Here is an 18,200-nt window from a genome sequence, read left to right on the forward strand (position 1 = left end):
TTCTGCAGCTGGACATATGATTTTAAATACAGGGTAGGTGTTGTATAAATGGCTGTCACTCTACAGATCAAGGAACAGTGACAGGGAAATGGCTTCACAAGCATTTTTACAGACACAATTTTTATGAATATTTTATAGTCCAGAGTGGTCTGACCATGCTGTTGAGGAGTGTTCGGTGTAGAGGGCTGGCTGAAGAAGCCATGCAGGCAGGGTGTGTGTGTTCGGGAAGCATTGGGGATTTTGGTTTATTGATTTTGTTTGACTTTGTTTTGCTGTTTGCTTCTGCCATGCTGGGGGTTGAACCCAGGTCCTTGAGCATGCTAGGCGAGCTCTCTACCATTGAGCTAAAGCTCCAGTCCTACCTTGTACTTTTCGTCGTATTTTATTTATCAGCAAATGTCCTAACAACAATTTGCAACTGTTGACCTTGTTTCTGGAGAGGCTACGGAGGAACTGAGAAGCAAGGCTGGGCACGGATCACACAGTGTCTCAGTGAAGAGTCGCGGTTGGAACTCAGAGCCGAGCGATAGGTTTATAGTGTTAAAACCCTTTGCATCAGCAGGCATGATAGCCCACGCCTGAGATCCCGTATTTGGGAGGTAGAATATGGAGGATCAGGATTTCAGGGCTGTCCTTAGCTACATTGCAAGTTACCAGGCCAGCCTGGGCTACATGAGACCCTGTCTTGAAAACATGAAAACAAAAACAGTACTCATGGTGCCACTATGGAAAGAAGTTGTCAGAGGCCACCAGCCTTGTGGGGACCTGGAGAGTTTCATGGCGCCAGGCCCGGTCCACGGAACTCTTGCGCTATTGGTATGGGGTATGGACTGCGTATCAACATTTTTTTTTTATATTTCTTATTTATTATGTATACAATATTCTGTCTGTATGTATGCCTGCAGGCCAGAAGAGGGCACCAGACCTCATTACAGATGGTTGTGAGCCACCATGTGGTTGCTGGGAATTGAACTCAGGACCTTTGGAAGAGCAGGCAGTGCTCTTAACCGCTGAGCCATCTCTCCAGCCCCTCAACATTTTCTTAAAGCTCCCAAGGAGAATCCACTAGATGAACACCAGTATGTACAAGACTCCGGCAAGAAAGAAGAAAATTACACATTAGTCCACATCCTAGTTCAAGTAACATCTACAAGTTTGGTTTTGGCTTTTCAAATCAAAAAGGGCATATTTTCAACAATTTTTATGCTTTTAAGAAAGTAATGTTGCACGGTGCCCAGATGTGTGTGCCCCTCCTGTTTCAGAAACTCACAGGACGTTAGATGTGTGTACATAGAACAGGAGCCATTGGCTTTCTGCAGAAGTGTTCCCTGATTCTCAACCAGGCTAAACCGAAAGGCTTCGCCTCAGACAGTGAATTGATAAGTCTGCTTTTCTGCTCTCCAAGGCACCTCATGACTTAAATGAGAGGCTCTGCCACCCTGGCCCTTCAATCCCAGCTGCTGGGAACACTGTCAGCCGGGGCTGAGGAGCAATTTACCCCCAATTGAGGAATGGTGGCATTCTGAGCGTAGTAATGAGACCAGGGCTCCCACCAGCGACTGGCCTTGACAGAGGGAGGAAAAAGCATGACTTTAATTAAGGGATCTGCCTCGAGCCTCTGCCACTGTGTCCAGGATGTTCGTTTCTGTTATGTCAAATACTAGTGCCAGGACGTATTTCTTTCAAGTTATTTTGCTAGAGTTGTCATTGACTTAGAAAGCACTGGCTCTCAGCATTCTGGGTCTCAAGCGTTAGGCGTTAACACAGTCTCCTCCGTTGACTGGCACATGAGTTTGGTGGCTGGAGGGCCCAAGCGGGTCTCTTTAGTTACCACCTGGGTGGACAATAGCAAATCTCTGGAACCTGTGAATGAGTCAGTCAGCCCATGAATGGGTTAACTGCAATTAGGAACTCTGCTCACAACAGCTGTCTTTGAAATCCAGCATTAGGCAGGCTGTGAGTCTGTTTTCCTCGCCCTTCCAGGAAGTAGCCAAGAAGATGAACTTGGACATGAGGAAGACATCCTCCCCTGTGGAAGGACCAGGCGTTGGTGGAGATCAACATTGCTGTTCTGTACAGCTTCCAGGTACCCTCGAGCTCAGCACCAAGCTCAAGCCTCAAAGGAGAGAGGGGGGGAAAAAAGAACTTTCTAGAGGTCAAGTGTTCCACCAACAAGATTCACCTTTGGGAGCCGGAGACACGGCCCAGGCAGTATAGTAAAGAAAGCACTGGCCTCACAGGCATGAGGTCCTAGAGTCAACCCCAGAACCCACGTAGAGAGCCAGATGGAGGGGACGAATACTCGGAATCCCAGCAATGCTGAAACGAGAGACAGAGACAGGCGGGTCCCTGGCTCCTCACTCTGGTTATCCAGACTAGCCCGGCTTGGTGAAGTTCCAGGCCCATGAGAGACGAGAGACTCTGTCTCAAACAGACATCTGAAAAATGACACCCAAAGCTCCCCTCTGACCTCCCACACACGTACACACATACACCTTCCTACATGCTTGAATATATCACAACAAAAATCGCTTTCAGGGGGCTCCCATCTGTCAGTATGGCCTACTTCCTGTCCACATGCCCTCCTGTCTTATGGGCCTTGACAGGGTAAGACATTTGCTACAGAGACGTGGGAAGGACCCTAGACTTGATACTCCCCACTCTGCAGCTTGACGGCCGTCTCTTAGAGACTTGGACATCCACATCACAGGGACAACGCCCAACTTCACTCTGGGCCACACAACTCCCTGCCCCCACACTAGGAGTTTTCCATGTCTGGGAAGTATGCCACCAGAACGTGCTGCTCGTGAGCTTGAGGTGGGCGTTGTCGATTATTCTAATTGGACAGGCACGAAGTGAGATCTCAGTGGCCACTCTCAGAACTTGAGGTCAGCCCTGCCCTGTGAGGACAAGCATGTTCATTCAGACCTTAGGTAAACATGACTAGAGCAGACGCCACACCTCACAGAGCATCATGGTGCAGAGATCCGTGTGGGGGCGGGGGGGACCGGGGAAAGAGGCCGCTTCCCAGGAAGAATAAGGAGCTGTGGAAAATATCAGAACTCAGCCCCTGATGGGGACACTCGGGACATAAGAGAGATGAGGGAAGGAACGGAGTCAGGGCAGTATCTCTTAGACAACTTGTGAATCCGTGCCCGCCAGCCCCACCCTGTGCCAGACACTGGTCCACCCACCTCCACACTGGCTCATCCCTTTGATCTCTAATCAGCTCAAACTCGCTCCTTAGAACTAAGTTGGGAAGATTTTTATTTCACTAGATAAATAGTTACAGAGGATAATAAAACAGGAGATAAGTGCACAGACATAAGAAAAAAACAAAACAAAGCCCTGAGAGTCTAGCTCCCGCCCCTGGTTAAAGGGAGGAGGGAGGGAAAGTGGACCAGGTTGACAAGGAGGTCTTGGAGGCACACCCAGCACCAAGTAGAACCTTCGTCACGCACAATTAGACTTAAAGAAGTAAGACTCACCCCAGGGCTGCCCTTGGCAGCCTCTCCGGGAAGGCGCCTGAACATCTCACCTTCTCTTCGTTCCCGACTCCTGTCCCTTCTCCTGCCGCAGAGTGACAAGGTGACCATCGTTGACCACCACTCTGCCACCGAGTCCTTCATCAAACACATGGAAAATGAATACCGCTGCAGAGGGGGCTGCCCCTGCCGACTGGGTGTGGATTGTGCCCCCCATGTCGGGCAGCATTACCCCCGTCTTCCACCAGGAGATGCTCAACTATCGACTCACCCCATCCTTCGAATACCAGGTCCTGCCCCGCGCTGCTCTGGGCTCGCCTCTGCCCTGAGACCCACCCTGCCCAGGGGCCATGTTTTCCCAACCCACAGGAGCCCATCTCTATCAGGGTCAGCGCTCTGGTCACGGGTGTGCCCAGCAGCCCGAGAGACTTACGGAGACAGGAAATGACAGTACAGGAAGAGGACATGCATATGGGGGGGGGGGGAGTTCAGCCGGACGCGGGGTGCAGGGTACGGGGGAACACTTAGAATCTAGCGCTCAGGAGGCTGAAGCAGAAGGCTGGCCGTTGTGGCCAGCCTGGGCTACATAGCCAGACCCTATCTCAGACAGAGTCTGGAGGGACCTAGGCTGAGTGGGAAGGGCTCATGGGGCAATGCGGAGAGGCTGAGCACATCCCTCTGTACAGGGACATCTGTGGCTATCCCTGGCTGGGGCTGAGGGTTGGGCAGCCTTAGCTGCTCTGGGCATCTCCAGGTGGGATGACTGAATTTCCTCATGGTGTGACCGGTGTCGTTGCGTCTCTTCCCAGCCTGACCCATGGAACACGCACGTGTGGAAGGGTACCAATGGGACCCCCACGAAGCGGCGAGCGATTGGCTTCAAGAAATTGGCAGAGTGAGTTCCCTATACTGGGAGATGGATGGATCTGTTCACAAACTGGGAGTGCCCGGAGCTAGGCAGGTGCTGTAGCCTGTGTCAGCATTCCATCTTATCACCACCATTACACACACACACACACACACACACACACGCATACATGCACACATACACACGCACACATACATACACTTACACACGTACATACACATGTACATACACACATGCACACATACATACACATACATATACACACATCCATACATACACACGCACACACATGCACACATACACATGCACACATACATACACGTCCATATACACACATACACATGTACACACATACATACATACGCATGCACACACATATATGTACACACATTCACACACACATAAACACACAGGGGTAGGGGATATAGGTGAGATAGGCTGAGCTACATAACAAGACCCTATTTATTGGGTTTTTTTTTTTTGGTGGTGGGGGAGAGGTGTTTTTGTTTAGTTTTTTGAGACAGGGTTTCTCTGTGTAGCCCTAGCTGTCCTGGAACTCGGTCTGTAGACCAGGTTGGCCTCAAACTCAGAGATCTGCCTGCCTCTGCCTCCCAAATGCTGGAAATAACAACATGCACCACCACTGCCTGGCAAGACCCTGTCTTTTTAATTAATTAATAATAATTATTGATAATAGTAATAATTAATAATAATAATAATGTTTAACGGAGCCAAAAGGAAGATCAGGAGGTTGTGGACCATGAAGGAATCACTTTTGACACAGGGTCCAGCTGGTGTATTTGGGTGGTATATGTCACCAAGATGATTTAATGGAGTCAACAACTGTCTGTCATCCAGCAGCAGCCATGTTGCTAACCTCTGATCTGGGGGAATAATTCATAAGTCAATGTAGTCCCTGAACTCTGGGATGCTGTGTGTCTCTAGGGGTCCCTACATCCCATTCTAACATCCTGTGTCCTTTCTCCATTCCCCATTTCTCTCTCCATCTGCTCCCTCGAAGAGCCGTCAAGTTCTCTGCCAAGCTGATGGGGCAGGCCATGGCGAAGAGGGTCAAAGCAACGATTCTCTACGCCACAGAGACAGGCAAATCACAAGCCTACGCCAAGACCCTGTGCGAGATTTTCAAGCACGCCTTTGATGCCAAGGTGAGCAAGGGCTACTGGAAGCTCCCTGGACCCTCACGGTAAATAATGTGCATATTCGCATACATACCAAGCATAGATATGTTTTCCCATGGATCCTGCAAGAGTCCAGTCCACAGGAAACCCCCATCTCTAGAGCAAAATGTTAGTGGGTTGATGAGAGCCCACCCTGCTAGGGATCAGTGTGAGAAACCTCAATAGTTACAGCTCCATGCATATATCAGGACTTCCCAGAGCTCCGAATCCATGAACACCCATTATAACTGGGGAAATTATGAACTATACATATTTGCCGGACATATCTGACCCAAACAAGATCCCTGGTTCTCATGGGGTATCTGGGGAGAGATGTGCAGGTAATGCTAAAATACAGGTAACAGTCCTCTCCCTGTGACATGCACCTCAGCCTCAGGGGGCCCAGGTCCTTCCAGTTACTGGAGGCAGGATTAGAATAGACTGGACAAACCTGCTCAGGTGCTGCCAGGTCACACCCAGCCTAACCGTGGTCAGGACTCCAAGATCACAAAATATCTGGGGGCATGGGGTTGGGCTCATGGCTCAGCCAGTAAAGTGTTTGCCATCCAACCGTGACCATTGGAGTTTGGGTGCCAACCGCCCCAAATGTAAATGCCAGGTGTATGGTGGGTAAATGCAGCCCTAGCGCATGGGAGGTGAGACAGGATTTTCCCGAGAGCAAGCTGGCTTGTTAGAGCAGACCAATCAGTGATCTCTGGGCTCAACTGAGAGACCCTGGCTCAGAAAAGGAAGTGGAGAGAGTAATGTAGAAAGACACCCAATGTCAACCTCTGATCTTCCCATGCACACACACAAATATGTGAACTCCCACACATTCACACCACACACACACACACACACACACACACACACACAAGGAAAAACATGTTCAAGGGTCTTTACAAAGATCTACTCCATTGGACCAGAGCCTGGGTTCCCATAGTCCTTCAGGACACAGCGGCCATAGCAAGATTTCATGCCAGCAAACATCACTTGTGCTACCACAAGAGTCCACTAGATAGTGACCATCGAGAACATCGGGGCCCGAGTCAGGAGGCAGCTCAGAATAGCTCACCCTCTTGCTCCTTGTACCCTCTGTCCCCTCTCCGCGGGTCCCACTCACCTCTCCTCTCTCCCACGCCCCCCCCACGCCTAGGCCATGTCCATGGAGGAGTATGACATCGTGCACCTGGAGCACGAAGCCCTGGTCTTGGTGGTCACCAGCACCTTCGGCAATGGAGACCCCCCTGAGAACGGGGAGGTGAGCGGGATTACCCCCTGCCCTAGCCTGGGATTCCAGTCCCCACAGGAAATGGTCACAGCTGGGATCCTTCCCCACAACTCCCTCCCCAAGCCCCCAAAGTCAAGACTTTGGTTTGATCCAATTCGGGGTAAAAGGGACGATGCCAAGTTTTTGACTACCAGTGTCCCTCGGCTAAACGTCCCCACAGGGAGCTGTGTATTTAAGGTACTCCAGTTCTGAGCTTGGAGAACTTCTTGGAGACAATAAAGGCCACAACAGTCGGTTGTACCCTGGGGTGGGGCGCTAGCTCACACCTGTACTTTAAATATCCAGCCATGCCCACATATATGTGGAACCTGCAGCTGGGGCCCTGGCTGCCCACCTCAGCCCCTGGCATCGCGCCATCAGGCAGTCACGGCCCCAGGGCCTGTGCCCACCACTAATACGTTCTTCACGCTCTGCTCGTTCACTTTGACTTATAGAAATTCGGCTGTGCTCTGATGGAGATGAGGCACCCGAACTCCATGCAGGAGGAAAGGAAGTAAGTGAATGTCCTCTCTGACGTCACATGCTGCTCTTGGGAACCATTGAACAATATGTCTTGACAACTAGGGTTCATGTGAGGGCCCGGCTATGGTTGACAGCCTTTGGAGATTGGTTTGAGCTGGTGGTCTGGCCTTCGCTGTGGCTGGAGTTATGGTCTCTGGCTTGACATCCCTCTCCTCTGTACCTCCAATTCTGTTATCAAGCAGAGATAGTAATATCTACCTTGACTTCCTGAACCAAATCAGAATTTTAAAATTGGAGGGTCTCGAGAAAAATTCGGAGCGCTGTGCAAACCTCGGTCCCTATTATCACTCCTCTGCCTTTGGAACCCACACTGGAAGTCGGGAGCCACTCTTTCCTTAGAACCTTCCATCCGAGGCTCATAATGGTTGTGCAGGTCAAGTTCAAAGGGTAAATAAGTATCTGCTAAGGCAGAGGCCTGTGATTGCACATGTTTCTGAAGGAGTAGGACCTCACATGGGGCTCGGTTCCAATGGCATTTTACAGGGCTGGCAAAATATCTTAGTTGGGTGGGGATTGTTTGCCACCAACCTTGATAACCAAGCTTGATCCCCAAGACCCACATGGTGGAAGGATAAAACTGACTCCCCCTCAACACATTTTACAAGGTGGAAATGTCTGTGCACCAAACCTATCTTTGGAAATCTCTAGACCCTCCTTTGAGGTGCTGAACACAGGGCACATGCACACTAAACTCCCACTCAGGAGACCAATACAGGCTTGCTGCTGAAAAGCAGATCCTGTGACTTAAGAGTATGTGTGTGTGAGAGAGAGAGAGAGAGAGAGAGAGAGAGCCGGGCAGTAGTGGCGCATACCTTTGATCCCAGCACTTTAGAGGCAGAGGCAGGTGGATCTCTGTGAGTTCAGGGCCAGCCTTGTCTACAGAGTAAGTTCCAGGACAGCTGAGGATACACAGAGAAACCCTGCCTTGAGGAAAAAAATAGTAAACAAGAAAGAATGTGTGTATGATTCGTAGCTGACTGGACTTTAGAGACACTCTCTCTGGGTCTCCCTTCTGAGAACACAGGACCAAACCCAGACTCTGGGTACCCAGGGAACAGGACCATGAGCATCTTCTGGTCAGCACTTGCTCCCCACCAGCTCAAGTATCTTGGCCTCCACCTCCCCATCCCTCTCCTTTCCGTCCACAGCAGCTCCCCTCTCCCTACCTCCTTCAGGGGGAGATAGGGCACCATCCGTTCTCCCCCTCTAGGTACCCGGAACCCTTGCATTTCTTTCCCCGTAAAGGGCCTTCCCTGTCCCATGCTAACCTTGAAGCCCACAGTCTGGTTGCTGTCCGTGACAACCAGCACAGGTAGAGAGCATCCGTGTGCATGTGCCTGTGTGTGTGCCTGTGTGTGTGTGTAAATGTGTGTGCATGCACGGTGTACATTACATGATGCATGCCCTGTGCTGGAGCATCCCTGGCTACATTTGAGTCTCAAAGAGACCTGAATCCTCACCCAGGCCTTGCCACTAACTCTAGGAACCTTAAGCAAATCTCCTGACCTCTGTAGACCTTGGTCCTTCTCATTAACCCAATGGGGAGAAACCTCGGCTCTGCCAGTCTCTAGGGGCTGCTGCTGAGGACGGAGGGAATGATCTGCAGCAGAGAAAGCAATGGCAGAAACCTCCAGCTCATACAGTACACGTGCTGGTATTTTTACCCCACAACCGTCCATCGTGCCTCCCCCGCTAACGACACAGCCGCCCCCCTGGTATGCTGCATGACGGATTTGGAGAAGTGACTCAATGCGAGTCTATTTTCGGGGCAGAAAATACACATCCGTGTATTTAGAACCTTGTTAGAACAAAAACTTTGAAAAGCATCCAGCCTAGAAACGCTCTGCCAGAGTGTGCATGTTCCTTTTCTGTTTCTCTCTGTGTCTCTCTCCCTCCCTTCCTCCCTCCCTCCCTCTCCTTTTGCATTCTAATATGTTTCTTGGGATTCTGTCTTAGTTTGGGAGATTTGGGAAGGGAAGAGTTGTCTGTGTTGAATACTGAGAATTTTATTTTAGTTTGTGTTTTTTTTTTTGTTTTTTTTTTTTTTTTTTTTTTTTTTTTGGTTTTTCGAGACAGGGTTTCTCTGTAGTTTTTTTAGAGCCTGTCCTGGAACTAGCTCTTGTAGACCAGGCTGGCCTCGAACTCACAGAGATCTGCCTGCCTCTGCCTCCCGAGTGCTGGGATTAAAGGCGTGCGCCACCACCGCCCGGCTTAGTTTGTGTTTTTTAAGATTTATTTTATTTTAAATTATGTGTGTGTGCAGTGCCCACAGAAGCCAGAAGGGGGAGTTACATCCCTTAGAGTTGGACTTACAGGTCGTTATAAGCCTCCATGTGGTTGCTGAGGAATGGATTCAGATCCTCTGCTGGAGTGGCAATGCCAGCACTTGTTTCTGGTTTGCCTAGAAGCAAAAGATCTTGATGGAATCTGATTTTGTTTTCAGTCTTGGGTTCCTGAGCCTCTTGTGCTGCGGCCTGGGCCTTGGACGTCCTCCCTGGCTGTGAAAACTGTGGGGAAAGGCTGGGCCTATGAGGTGCTTGTCTCACAGCTGTGAGAACCTGCGCTCCATCCTCAAAACACACTCTAGAAAGTTATGGTCCAGACAGACATGGTGGGGCCAGGCGTGGTGGCACCTTTAATCCCCGTGTTCAGAAGACAGAGGCAGGGGACGTCTGTATGTTCAAGGCCAGTCATGGCTTCATATTGAGATCCTGTCTCCAGAAATGCAAAAGAGGGGAGGGAGGAAAAAGGAGAAAGAGAGAAAGAAAGTCAGGAAGGCAGATATAGCAATCCTTGCATAGGCCTGGCCAGCTAACCTAGCCTATTTGGCTAGGCCAATGACAGACTCTGTCTCAAAACACAAGATAGGCAGCCAGCACCCAAAGATTCCCAAAGACCTCTAGTCTCCCTACACAAGTACACATCCATCCCCCTACATGCGCACAGACATAAACACACACACACACACACACATTTACATGCATGCACACGTAGACCCACATACGCATGGACATATTTACATAAATGTGCACACCCTCACCCACACACAGTGTGCACGCATGCCTCAGGATCAGTGCCAAGAACAGTTTCCACTTTTACTGGAAATGCGGCTCATGACCCTAAAATGTCTGAGAATGTCACTCGGCGGCAGGAGAGTGTTGGCAGGGACAGGCCAGCCTTGTGGGACTTTCTACAGTGATCTCGTCTGTCTCTGCTGGCTGTAAAGCAGCCGCCAGCAGCATATGGCTGCTGAGCACCTGGAACGAAATGCGACAAGTGCAGGCAAGGAGCCGACGCTTCAAAGTTTCATGCCGGGGCACACTGTAGGATGAGCATATTTTCCTATATGTCCCTAACCCCCTTCCTCGCCTTTCCTGTGTCCCTACACACCTTCACTTGTCCTTCCATGCAATTTACACATACATGATGTTATGTGTTGCTTTAAAATTCAGGAACTACAAATGGGAGAAAATGTAAAATATTTTTCTGGGATTGGCTTACGTAACCATGCCCACCCCAGCCCCCATTTCTGCAATTTCTGACTTCTTTCTCCTTCTCTTCCTCTTCCTCCTCCTTCTTTTTGATTTTTTTGAGGCAGGGTTTCTCCGGGTAGCCCTAGCTGTCCTGGAACTCACTCTGCAAACCAGGCTGGCCTCACACTCACAGAGATCCCACCTGCATCTACCTTCAGTCTGCTGGAATTAAGGGTGTGAGCCACCGAGCTCAGCAGAGGCTGACTTCATTCTTCTTTATGGCTGAAAATCTCCTCTGGGTTCCTACCCTATGCGCATCCCACATTTAACCAAGCCCTCTCGTCTTGGACGCCTACTTTGTCATTGTAGTTCATTGTGATTAACTTTGGGTTTGTGTAGTTGCAGGCAGATAATGGCTGCTATGTTGGAGAGCACCAGTCTTGTTTCCAGCTGCTTGGCAAGCTCTGGGAACAGAAATGTTGACTCTCGGAACCCCCATCTCTACCGAACCAGAACCCTCACTTCACCAGAGTTCCCCCTTATTCTGCATGCTACAACTTGAGAGGCCAGGAGGCCTGGTCCCAGTCACAGCTTCCCCCCCACCCCACCGACCCCCCCCATGCTGACAAGACCATCTGAACTCTGCAGGTCTCAATCTTCCCAGTTTAAACAAGGCCCGGAAACATTTACATTTGAGAGGTCAGCTATCACTGGGGCCATTGCAGGTAGATCGATGCATTCCCAGAGAACCCAGAGGAGTGGTATAATTTATCTCAATACCGGAGAGAAGGTTCTAGAACCAGGATCAAGAAGGTGAAGATGTCCAGAGTGGGAGCTAGCCTCAGGAGGGCTCTAAGGCAGAGTTCATGCCCTTTTCCGCTTGTCACAGGAGCTACAAGGTTCGATTCAACAGTGTCTCCTCCTATTCTGACTCCCGCAAGTCGTCAGGCGATGGGCCCGACCTCAGGGACAACTTTGAAAGTACTGGACCCCTGGCCAATGTGAGGTGAGTGTGGGTGCAGGGGACGGAGGGCAGTGAAGGCTCTTAGGGAGCAGGGCTCGGCGGCGAGTGGTTCTTCGTTCAAGAGGAGAATTCTTCTTTCCTGGGGGTGGAGGGGCACTTCCTCTCTAAGTCACGCTACCTGGTCTCCCATGTGTGAAAACATTGTGCACCTGACAACCTCTGATGTCTCTCCCACTGCCCCACCACCACCCAGATCCTATCACCAAGGATAATCCATCATCTGTACTGTAGGGCACTAATCTCTGGATACCACTACCTCAGCTGCTTTTCCAAGGAGACAGATTTTACACAGAGCAAACATCTCTGGAGACACCCTGCCGTGGTGGTCCAGCGAATCTCAACCCTAGGTGAATGATAGAATCACTTGGAGTTGGTCCATGTGTGGCTGGTGATGTAGTCCCAGCCCTCAAGAAGCTGAGGAAAAATGATGGCGAGTTCAAGGCCAGCCTGGGCTACATTAGGAGACTCAGTCTCAGACAAAACAAAAATAACCTGGGGAGGACCTCAAACACAACAAAAATAACCTGGGGATGTTTGTGACTGGCCAGTGTGATGCCCAAGTCCAATGGGAGAGCTTCCGCAGTTGGTCTAGAACTGGGCCTACTGCTGCCACTTTTCTTCTAAGCCTTCCAGTGGCCTCTACTGTGAGGTCAGATTTGAAAACTGAAACCCATTTCCCCAAACCCATTTTCCTAAAGCAGACTCATGTTCCATGGGATAATTTGGCAGAGGAGGGGGCACAAAGACAAGTGTTTTAGGACTCAATGTGTGTTCGGTTGAGTAAGTATTTAGAAAGAGAAATGGGGATGTCAAGATTTGCATCCTGGGTAAAGGCCATGGTAGGTCTGATGCCCTGTTGGTCCACCATCCAGACCTAGCCGTAACTGTCTCCCACCTTGACCAGACAAGCCAGGCTCATAGATGGCACAGGACACAGGACTCCTAGACAGTGAAGAACTATATCTATTGCTACATTCTTACACTCTTTTTCTAGTCTGTATGTGGCATGTGTGTGCATGGGTGTGTGCCACTCATAATGTGGGGCAGCTTTAGATTTTGATATCAGAACATTATGTTAGCATTACCTTCATACTCCAATTAGGAAAAAGGTGTCCCTGCCCTAATCCACACCCCCTAAAACAACTCCCTTCTTCCCATTGGTAGACTCGTATTTAAAGAACTGTACTCAAGAGCGTAGGGTTGGCTCACTCTGGAAAGTTACTGCCACATGAGCATGAGGGCCTGAGTTTGATCCCTAAGAACCGTGTGAAGTCCAGGCATGGCGTCAGGCATCAAGGTGTGAGCTGTGATCCCGGCCCCTGCAGAGGAAAACAGGGTCCTCAGGTCCCAGCGAGAAAAACTTATTCTGAGACTCAACATCCACAGTTGACATATGCCCTCCACATGTGTGTGCACACATACCTGTGCACATACCAAAACTAATTGTGCTTAATTATTATGGTGATGTTTTCATCATATAAAAGTATGCAGGCATTTTTTTTCTTGTCTAAAAGCCCACAAGAAACCTTCAACTTTGAAATCTTAAATGTCTTTGCTATCTGGCCCGGCAGATGAGAACTTAGTCAACTGTTGGTTTCGAGGTTTAAAATAGGAGCTTCAGACTCCTAAGTAGCGATTGTCATGGTAACGTGAGTCTCCCAGTGACTGTGGTGTGGGCCCCTCAGCCCGTCCAGAAGTGCTGTCATGAGTCAGCCACCTGATCCTTTGCTGGTGAGAAGGAGGGTCACGCGTCTGAGTCTGTTGGAGATGCTGTAGTGAAAGGCTGATGGACATTTGTCGCTCTCATTTCTTGGGGCCTGGGGAGTCCAAGGTCAGGGTCCCGTGAGAGCTCACCCCTACTTCATACACAGCTCCTTATAACTGTGTCCTCATGTGGTGGGAGAGAGGAAGTCTGATTCCTTAAACCCCTTAGATGGACACTCACTTCATTCTAAAGAGTCCCATGCTGATGACCTAATCACCTCCCAGAAGCCCTTTCCCTTCATTCCGTCAGAACAGGCTTCCACATGGGAGTCAGGGACTCAATTACTCAAGCCATCATATGTAGTCTGCAAGCCAGTGCATGAAAAGCAGAAGGAAGTTACACAAGCCAGGCATCCCACACATGCCTGCAACCCCATGTCTCAGGAGAGTGGAAACAGAATTGCAGGGACTTGCTGGCTTATACAATGTAAGCTCTACATTCAAGGAGAGACCCTGCCTCAAAGGGATAGGTGGTGAGGTAGGGGAGACTATACAATACCCTCTTCTTGCCTCTGCCTAAACACAGGCATGCACATCTGCACATGTATGTGCAGACACTCACAGACACAGCTAAGTAATTTTAAAAGGCAAATTAAAGCACAAGAAGTCATTAACAGTATCCAGTAAGGTCAAACGTGGCCAACATTACACACCCACATAACAGGGATGTTGGCATAGGTGTATCTGTATTGGGCTAAGGCTTAGGTGGGTGGTATGAGATAGAAGAACCCTTTCCTGTCACCCCTCTGATTTGTCCACCCTGGTTGCCTCATTTGTGCGTAGGCTGCTTCCCTGTGAGGAGTGGTACTCAGACCCAGCAAGACTGTGGGGGATGACGGGAAAAACCCGGTCTCATGCACAGGCTGTGCTTGGAAGGACTCTGGAGCCTCTGAAGAAGAAGGCTTTGAAAGAAAGGAAGAACAGAATCTAATAGGGTCAAAGGAGGACAGAGAGACCTGTGATAACTTTTGCCCCACCAGTGAGACCGCTGGGTCCATCCCAGTTCATGTTGTAATGATGAAGAGCCTCCTCCCAGGATCCCTCCCTCCTCCTTCCTCATCTCTGCTGCCATTCCATCCCCAGCAGCCTCGAGCCATTCAGGGACAGTGGGTGACAAGGCTCCACTCCTGGCTTGTCTGGGGTGGCTGTCTTTATCAGAGCATCCTCCTTGGAGACAGCAGAGAGGGGCTTCTGTTGCATTGGTGAATCCATCATTGTAGTCCGGTTGTCTCAGAACCACTCTCCAGAAATGAGCCATATAATATCTATAAGAGGGCAAACCAAGTGGATGTGGCACTATACAACTAATGTCTCAGTACTCAGGAGATGGGAGCAGGAGAATCAGAGTTCAAGGCCATCCTAGGCTATATGAAACCCTGAGTCAAACAAACAAACAAAAATCCTATAAATAAGGTCCACCGCCCTCCCCAGTACTACAGTCCCCACCTCAGCATGGAGAAAACTCACATTAGCTTGACCTCCACTGGCTCAAGTTCTCTTGGTAGAGAGAGCTTGTGAAACACTAATTTCACAGACATTAGAAAGGGTACAGCATGCATGTACAGTGTGCACGACTCAATCATCCCCATGTAGGAAATCCCACCTCTACACCAACATGTGATATGTTCAAAAGTCCTTCAGGTCACTTTGTTAGTTCAGATCCCCAACAGCCACCACATTAGAATCCTCATGGACATCCTTGAGACATTGACTTGTGGCAAATGGAAGCATCCCTGCTGAGATTCTCCTCTGGCCATGGTCTGGCTAACAGAGGAGACTATACCCAACAGCCGATGTTTTCCATTCATTGCCCTCTCCTTCCTCAGAAACTACTGAAACCTTCTCTTGAGGACAATCATCACTGTCAGAGACTAAGAGGAAGAAGGGTCCTAAGAACTCTTGGGATTAAAGTCATCCTTCCACTAAAATGTGTTTTTTCATAGTTCTGAAAGCTAGGAGTTCAGCAAGGGTTACATCCCAACTGGCTTCTCTTAGCGGTTTATTAGTGATTACCTTCTTTCTGGAGAGGAGGGGTAAAGGAAGAGGAAGAGAGGAGGAGCCAAAGAAGAGGAAGAGAGGAGTGGAGGGAAAGGAGGAGAGGAGGGGTGGAGGAAGAGGAGAGGAGGGGTGGAGGAAGAGGAGGAGAGGAGGGTAGAGGAAGAGGAGGCGAGGAGGGACAGAGAAAGAGGAGGAAAGGAGGGGTGGAGGAAAAGGAGAAGAGGAGGAGAGGAGGATGGAGGGAGAGGAGGCGAGGAGGAGAGGAGGGTGGAGGAAGAGGAGGAGAGGAGGAGAGGAGGGTGGAGGAAGAGGAGGGTGGAGGAAGAGGAGGAGAGGAGATTAACTTTATAAGGATCTTACTAACATTGATCACTTTCTTAAAGCTCCTATTCCAGCATACAATCCCATAGTTCAGGATTCCGGTACATGAATTTCAAGGTCACACTAATCATCCCATGGGACCAGACACCCCACACCCTGCAAGCCTCCCATCACAGACCTTCTGTTTTCTCCTGGACAGGTTCTCAGTATTCGGCCTGGGCTCTCGGGCGTACCCTCACTTCTGCGCCTTCGGACACGCAGTGGACACCCTCCTGGAGGAGCTGGGAGGGGAGAGGATTCTGAAGATGAGGGAGGGGGATGAGCTCTGCGGGCAGGAAGAGGCTTTCAGAACCTGGGCCAAGAAGGTCTTCAAGGTAGGAGACCCACTATACCCGAGACAGCGCCAAGCTGTCCATGGGGTGTGGCTCAGTGGTAGTGTGTTTGCCTAGCATACAGGAGGCACAGGGTTCTAACCCCAGAATGGGAAGAAAAGGAGATGGGGGTAGAAATATAAAGCAAGAAAAGGAAGGAAGGAGGGAGGGAAGGAGGAAGGGAGAAAGGAAGGGAGGCGAAAAGGAAGAAAATGAAGGAGAGAAGGATAGGCAAAGGAGGGTCCTCCCCCAGTGTCCACAGCTAGGATACAGCTCCAGTGAATTTGAGCAACCTTAACATACACCTTTCCCACTCAGAGTTCTCAGGGGCACTGAAGCTGACCCTGTGGCTTTTGCTTCTCTCTGCCCACTGCCCTGGAATCGGTCCTCATCAGCAACCCCAGAAGGAAGGTGTCCTGGGCAGCTTCTGTCATTGAACTTGTGCCGAAGGCCAAAAGGGAAACTGAGGCCCAAGGGTCTATGAGTTATTAGAGGGAGTTGTGTCTAGAAGTCCGTTCCTGGATTTCCACCCAGACATTGAGAGCCGAGATGAATTCAAGATTATCCACATCTGAGATAACTGTGTTTTCTCTTCTCATCATCGGTCAATCTTGACTGAGCATCCCAAAGGCCAGGCCCCTAAGAAGCCCCTAAACCAGTGGTTCTCAACCTTCCTATCACTGTGACCCTTTAATACACTTCTTCATGGTGTGGTGACCCCAACCATAAAATTATTTTCGTTGCTACTTCATAACTGTAATTTTGCTACTGTTATAAATCGTAATGTAAATTTTTTGGTGATAGAAGTTTATCAGTGGGGTCAGGACCCACAGGTTGAGAACCATTGCTCTAAACCCTGCAGCTGTTGACATCCTGGTTTCCCATCCCACCCTCAGCTTGAACAGTGACTCGTGTTGACCCACCAGGTCCCACAGCCATTTAGCCCCAACGAAATCACACAGAAGTCTACATTAGTTATAAACTGATGGGCCTATTAGCTCAGGCTTCTTATTAACTCTTATAACTTATTTTAGCCCATTATTCTTGTCTATATTAGCCATGCAGCTCAGTACCTTATTCAGCAAGGCAGTCACATCTTACTTCTTCTGTGGCTGGGTCAGGACTGCAGAATAGAACTTCCTTCTTCCCAGAATTCTCCTGTTCTCATTGATGTGCCTCTACTTCCTGTCTAGTTGTCCTGCCTATACTTCCTGCCTGGCTACTGGCCAATCTGCATTTATTTAAAATATAATTGACAGAATACAGACCATTGTCCCACACCAGACTCATTTCTGTGTCTGCAGACATTTTTTCTTGTTCATATGAATGAAGTCCAATACCAGAACCGTTTATGACTGGCTTCTTTCCCTTATTACAAAGTCTTTAAGGTTCATCCATGTTGTAGTATGTACCAGCACTTTATCCCTTCTTGTGGCCAAATAATATTCCACCGCATGATACTCTGATTTTCTATTTTTCTGTTGATGAACATGTCAACTGTTTTGAAATAGACACACAGCCAGATAATAATAAAGGCTATGTTTGAAAACTTTAAATTTCAGTGGAAAAAATAATTCCATGGTTGTTGATGTCTCAGTCTCAGTTATTTGAGAGGTTGAGGCAGGAGCATTCCTGGGACATGAAGGTTCAAGAGCTACCTGGACCTGTCTCAGAAAAAAGTTTGCTAATCATTCTGAGCAATAATCTTGGGATCATTAATGTTTGCTGATAAAGGAGTTTTGACCAAAAAGGAAACAACCAAGAAAAAAAATGTGTATCCAGACAGCTTGTTCTGCCTTTGTGTAATTGTTTTAAATCTTTTGAAGAAGACAAAAAAAGTTCTATGGCATTTACTTTCATTTTTAATGTTAAACCTCTGGGTATGTGGAATTTAGTAATAAATGT

At 49.2% G+C, this 18,200-nt stretch overlaps 1 protein-coding gene across 1 annotated transcript in view; it reads left to right on the forward strand.

Moving 5' to 3' along the window:
- The window catches only part of Nos1 (nitric oxide synthase 1), an 87,374-nt gene that overhangs the window by 36,726 nt on the left and 32,448 nt on the right, over positions 1-18,200 (forward strand). Inside the window, 11 exon segments of the mRNA XM_038344534.2 lie at positions 1,984-2,028; positions 2,030-2,086; positions 3,580-3,669; positions 3,671-3,775; positions 4,295-4,380; positions 5,375-5,519; positions 6,688-6,792; positions 7,257-7,315; positions 8,555-8,656; positions 11,707-11,823; positions 16,124-16,298. Coding sequence (XP_038200462.2) covers positions 1,984-2,028; positions 2,030-2,086; positions 3,580-3,669; positions 3,671-3,775; positions 4,295-4,380; positions 5,375-5,519; positions 6,688-6,792; positions 7,257-7,315; positions 8,555-8,656; positions 11,707-11,823; positions 16,124-16,298 — 1,086 coding nt within the window.

Source organism: Arvicola amphibius, chromosome 10 (genome assembly GCF_903992535.2).
Source record: "Arvicola amphibius chromosome 10, mArvAmp1.2, whole genome shotgun sequence".
Classification (NCBI taxonomy): domain Eukaryota; kingdom Metazoa; phylum Chordata; class Mammalia; order Rodentia; family Cricetidae; genus Arvicola; species Arvicola amphibius.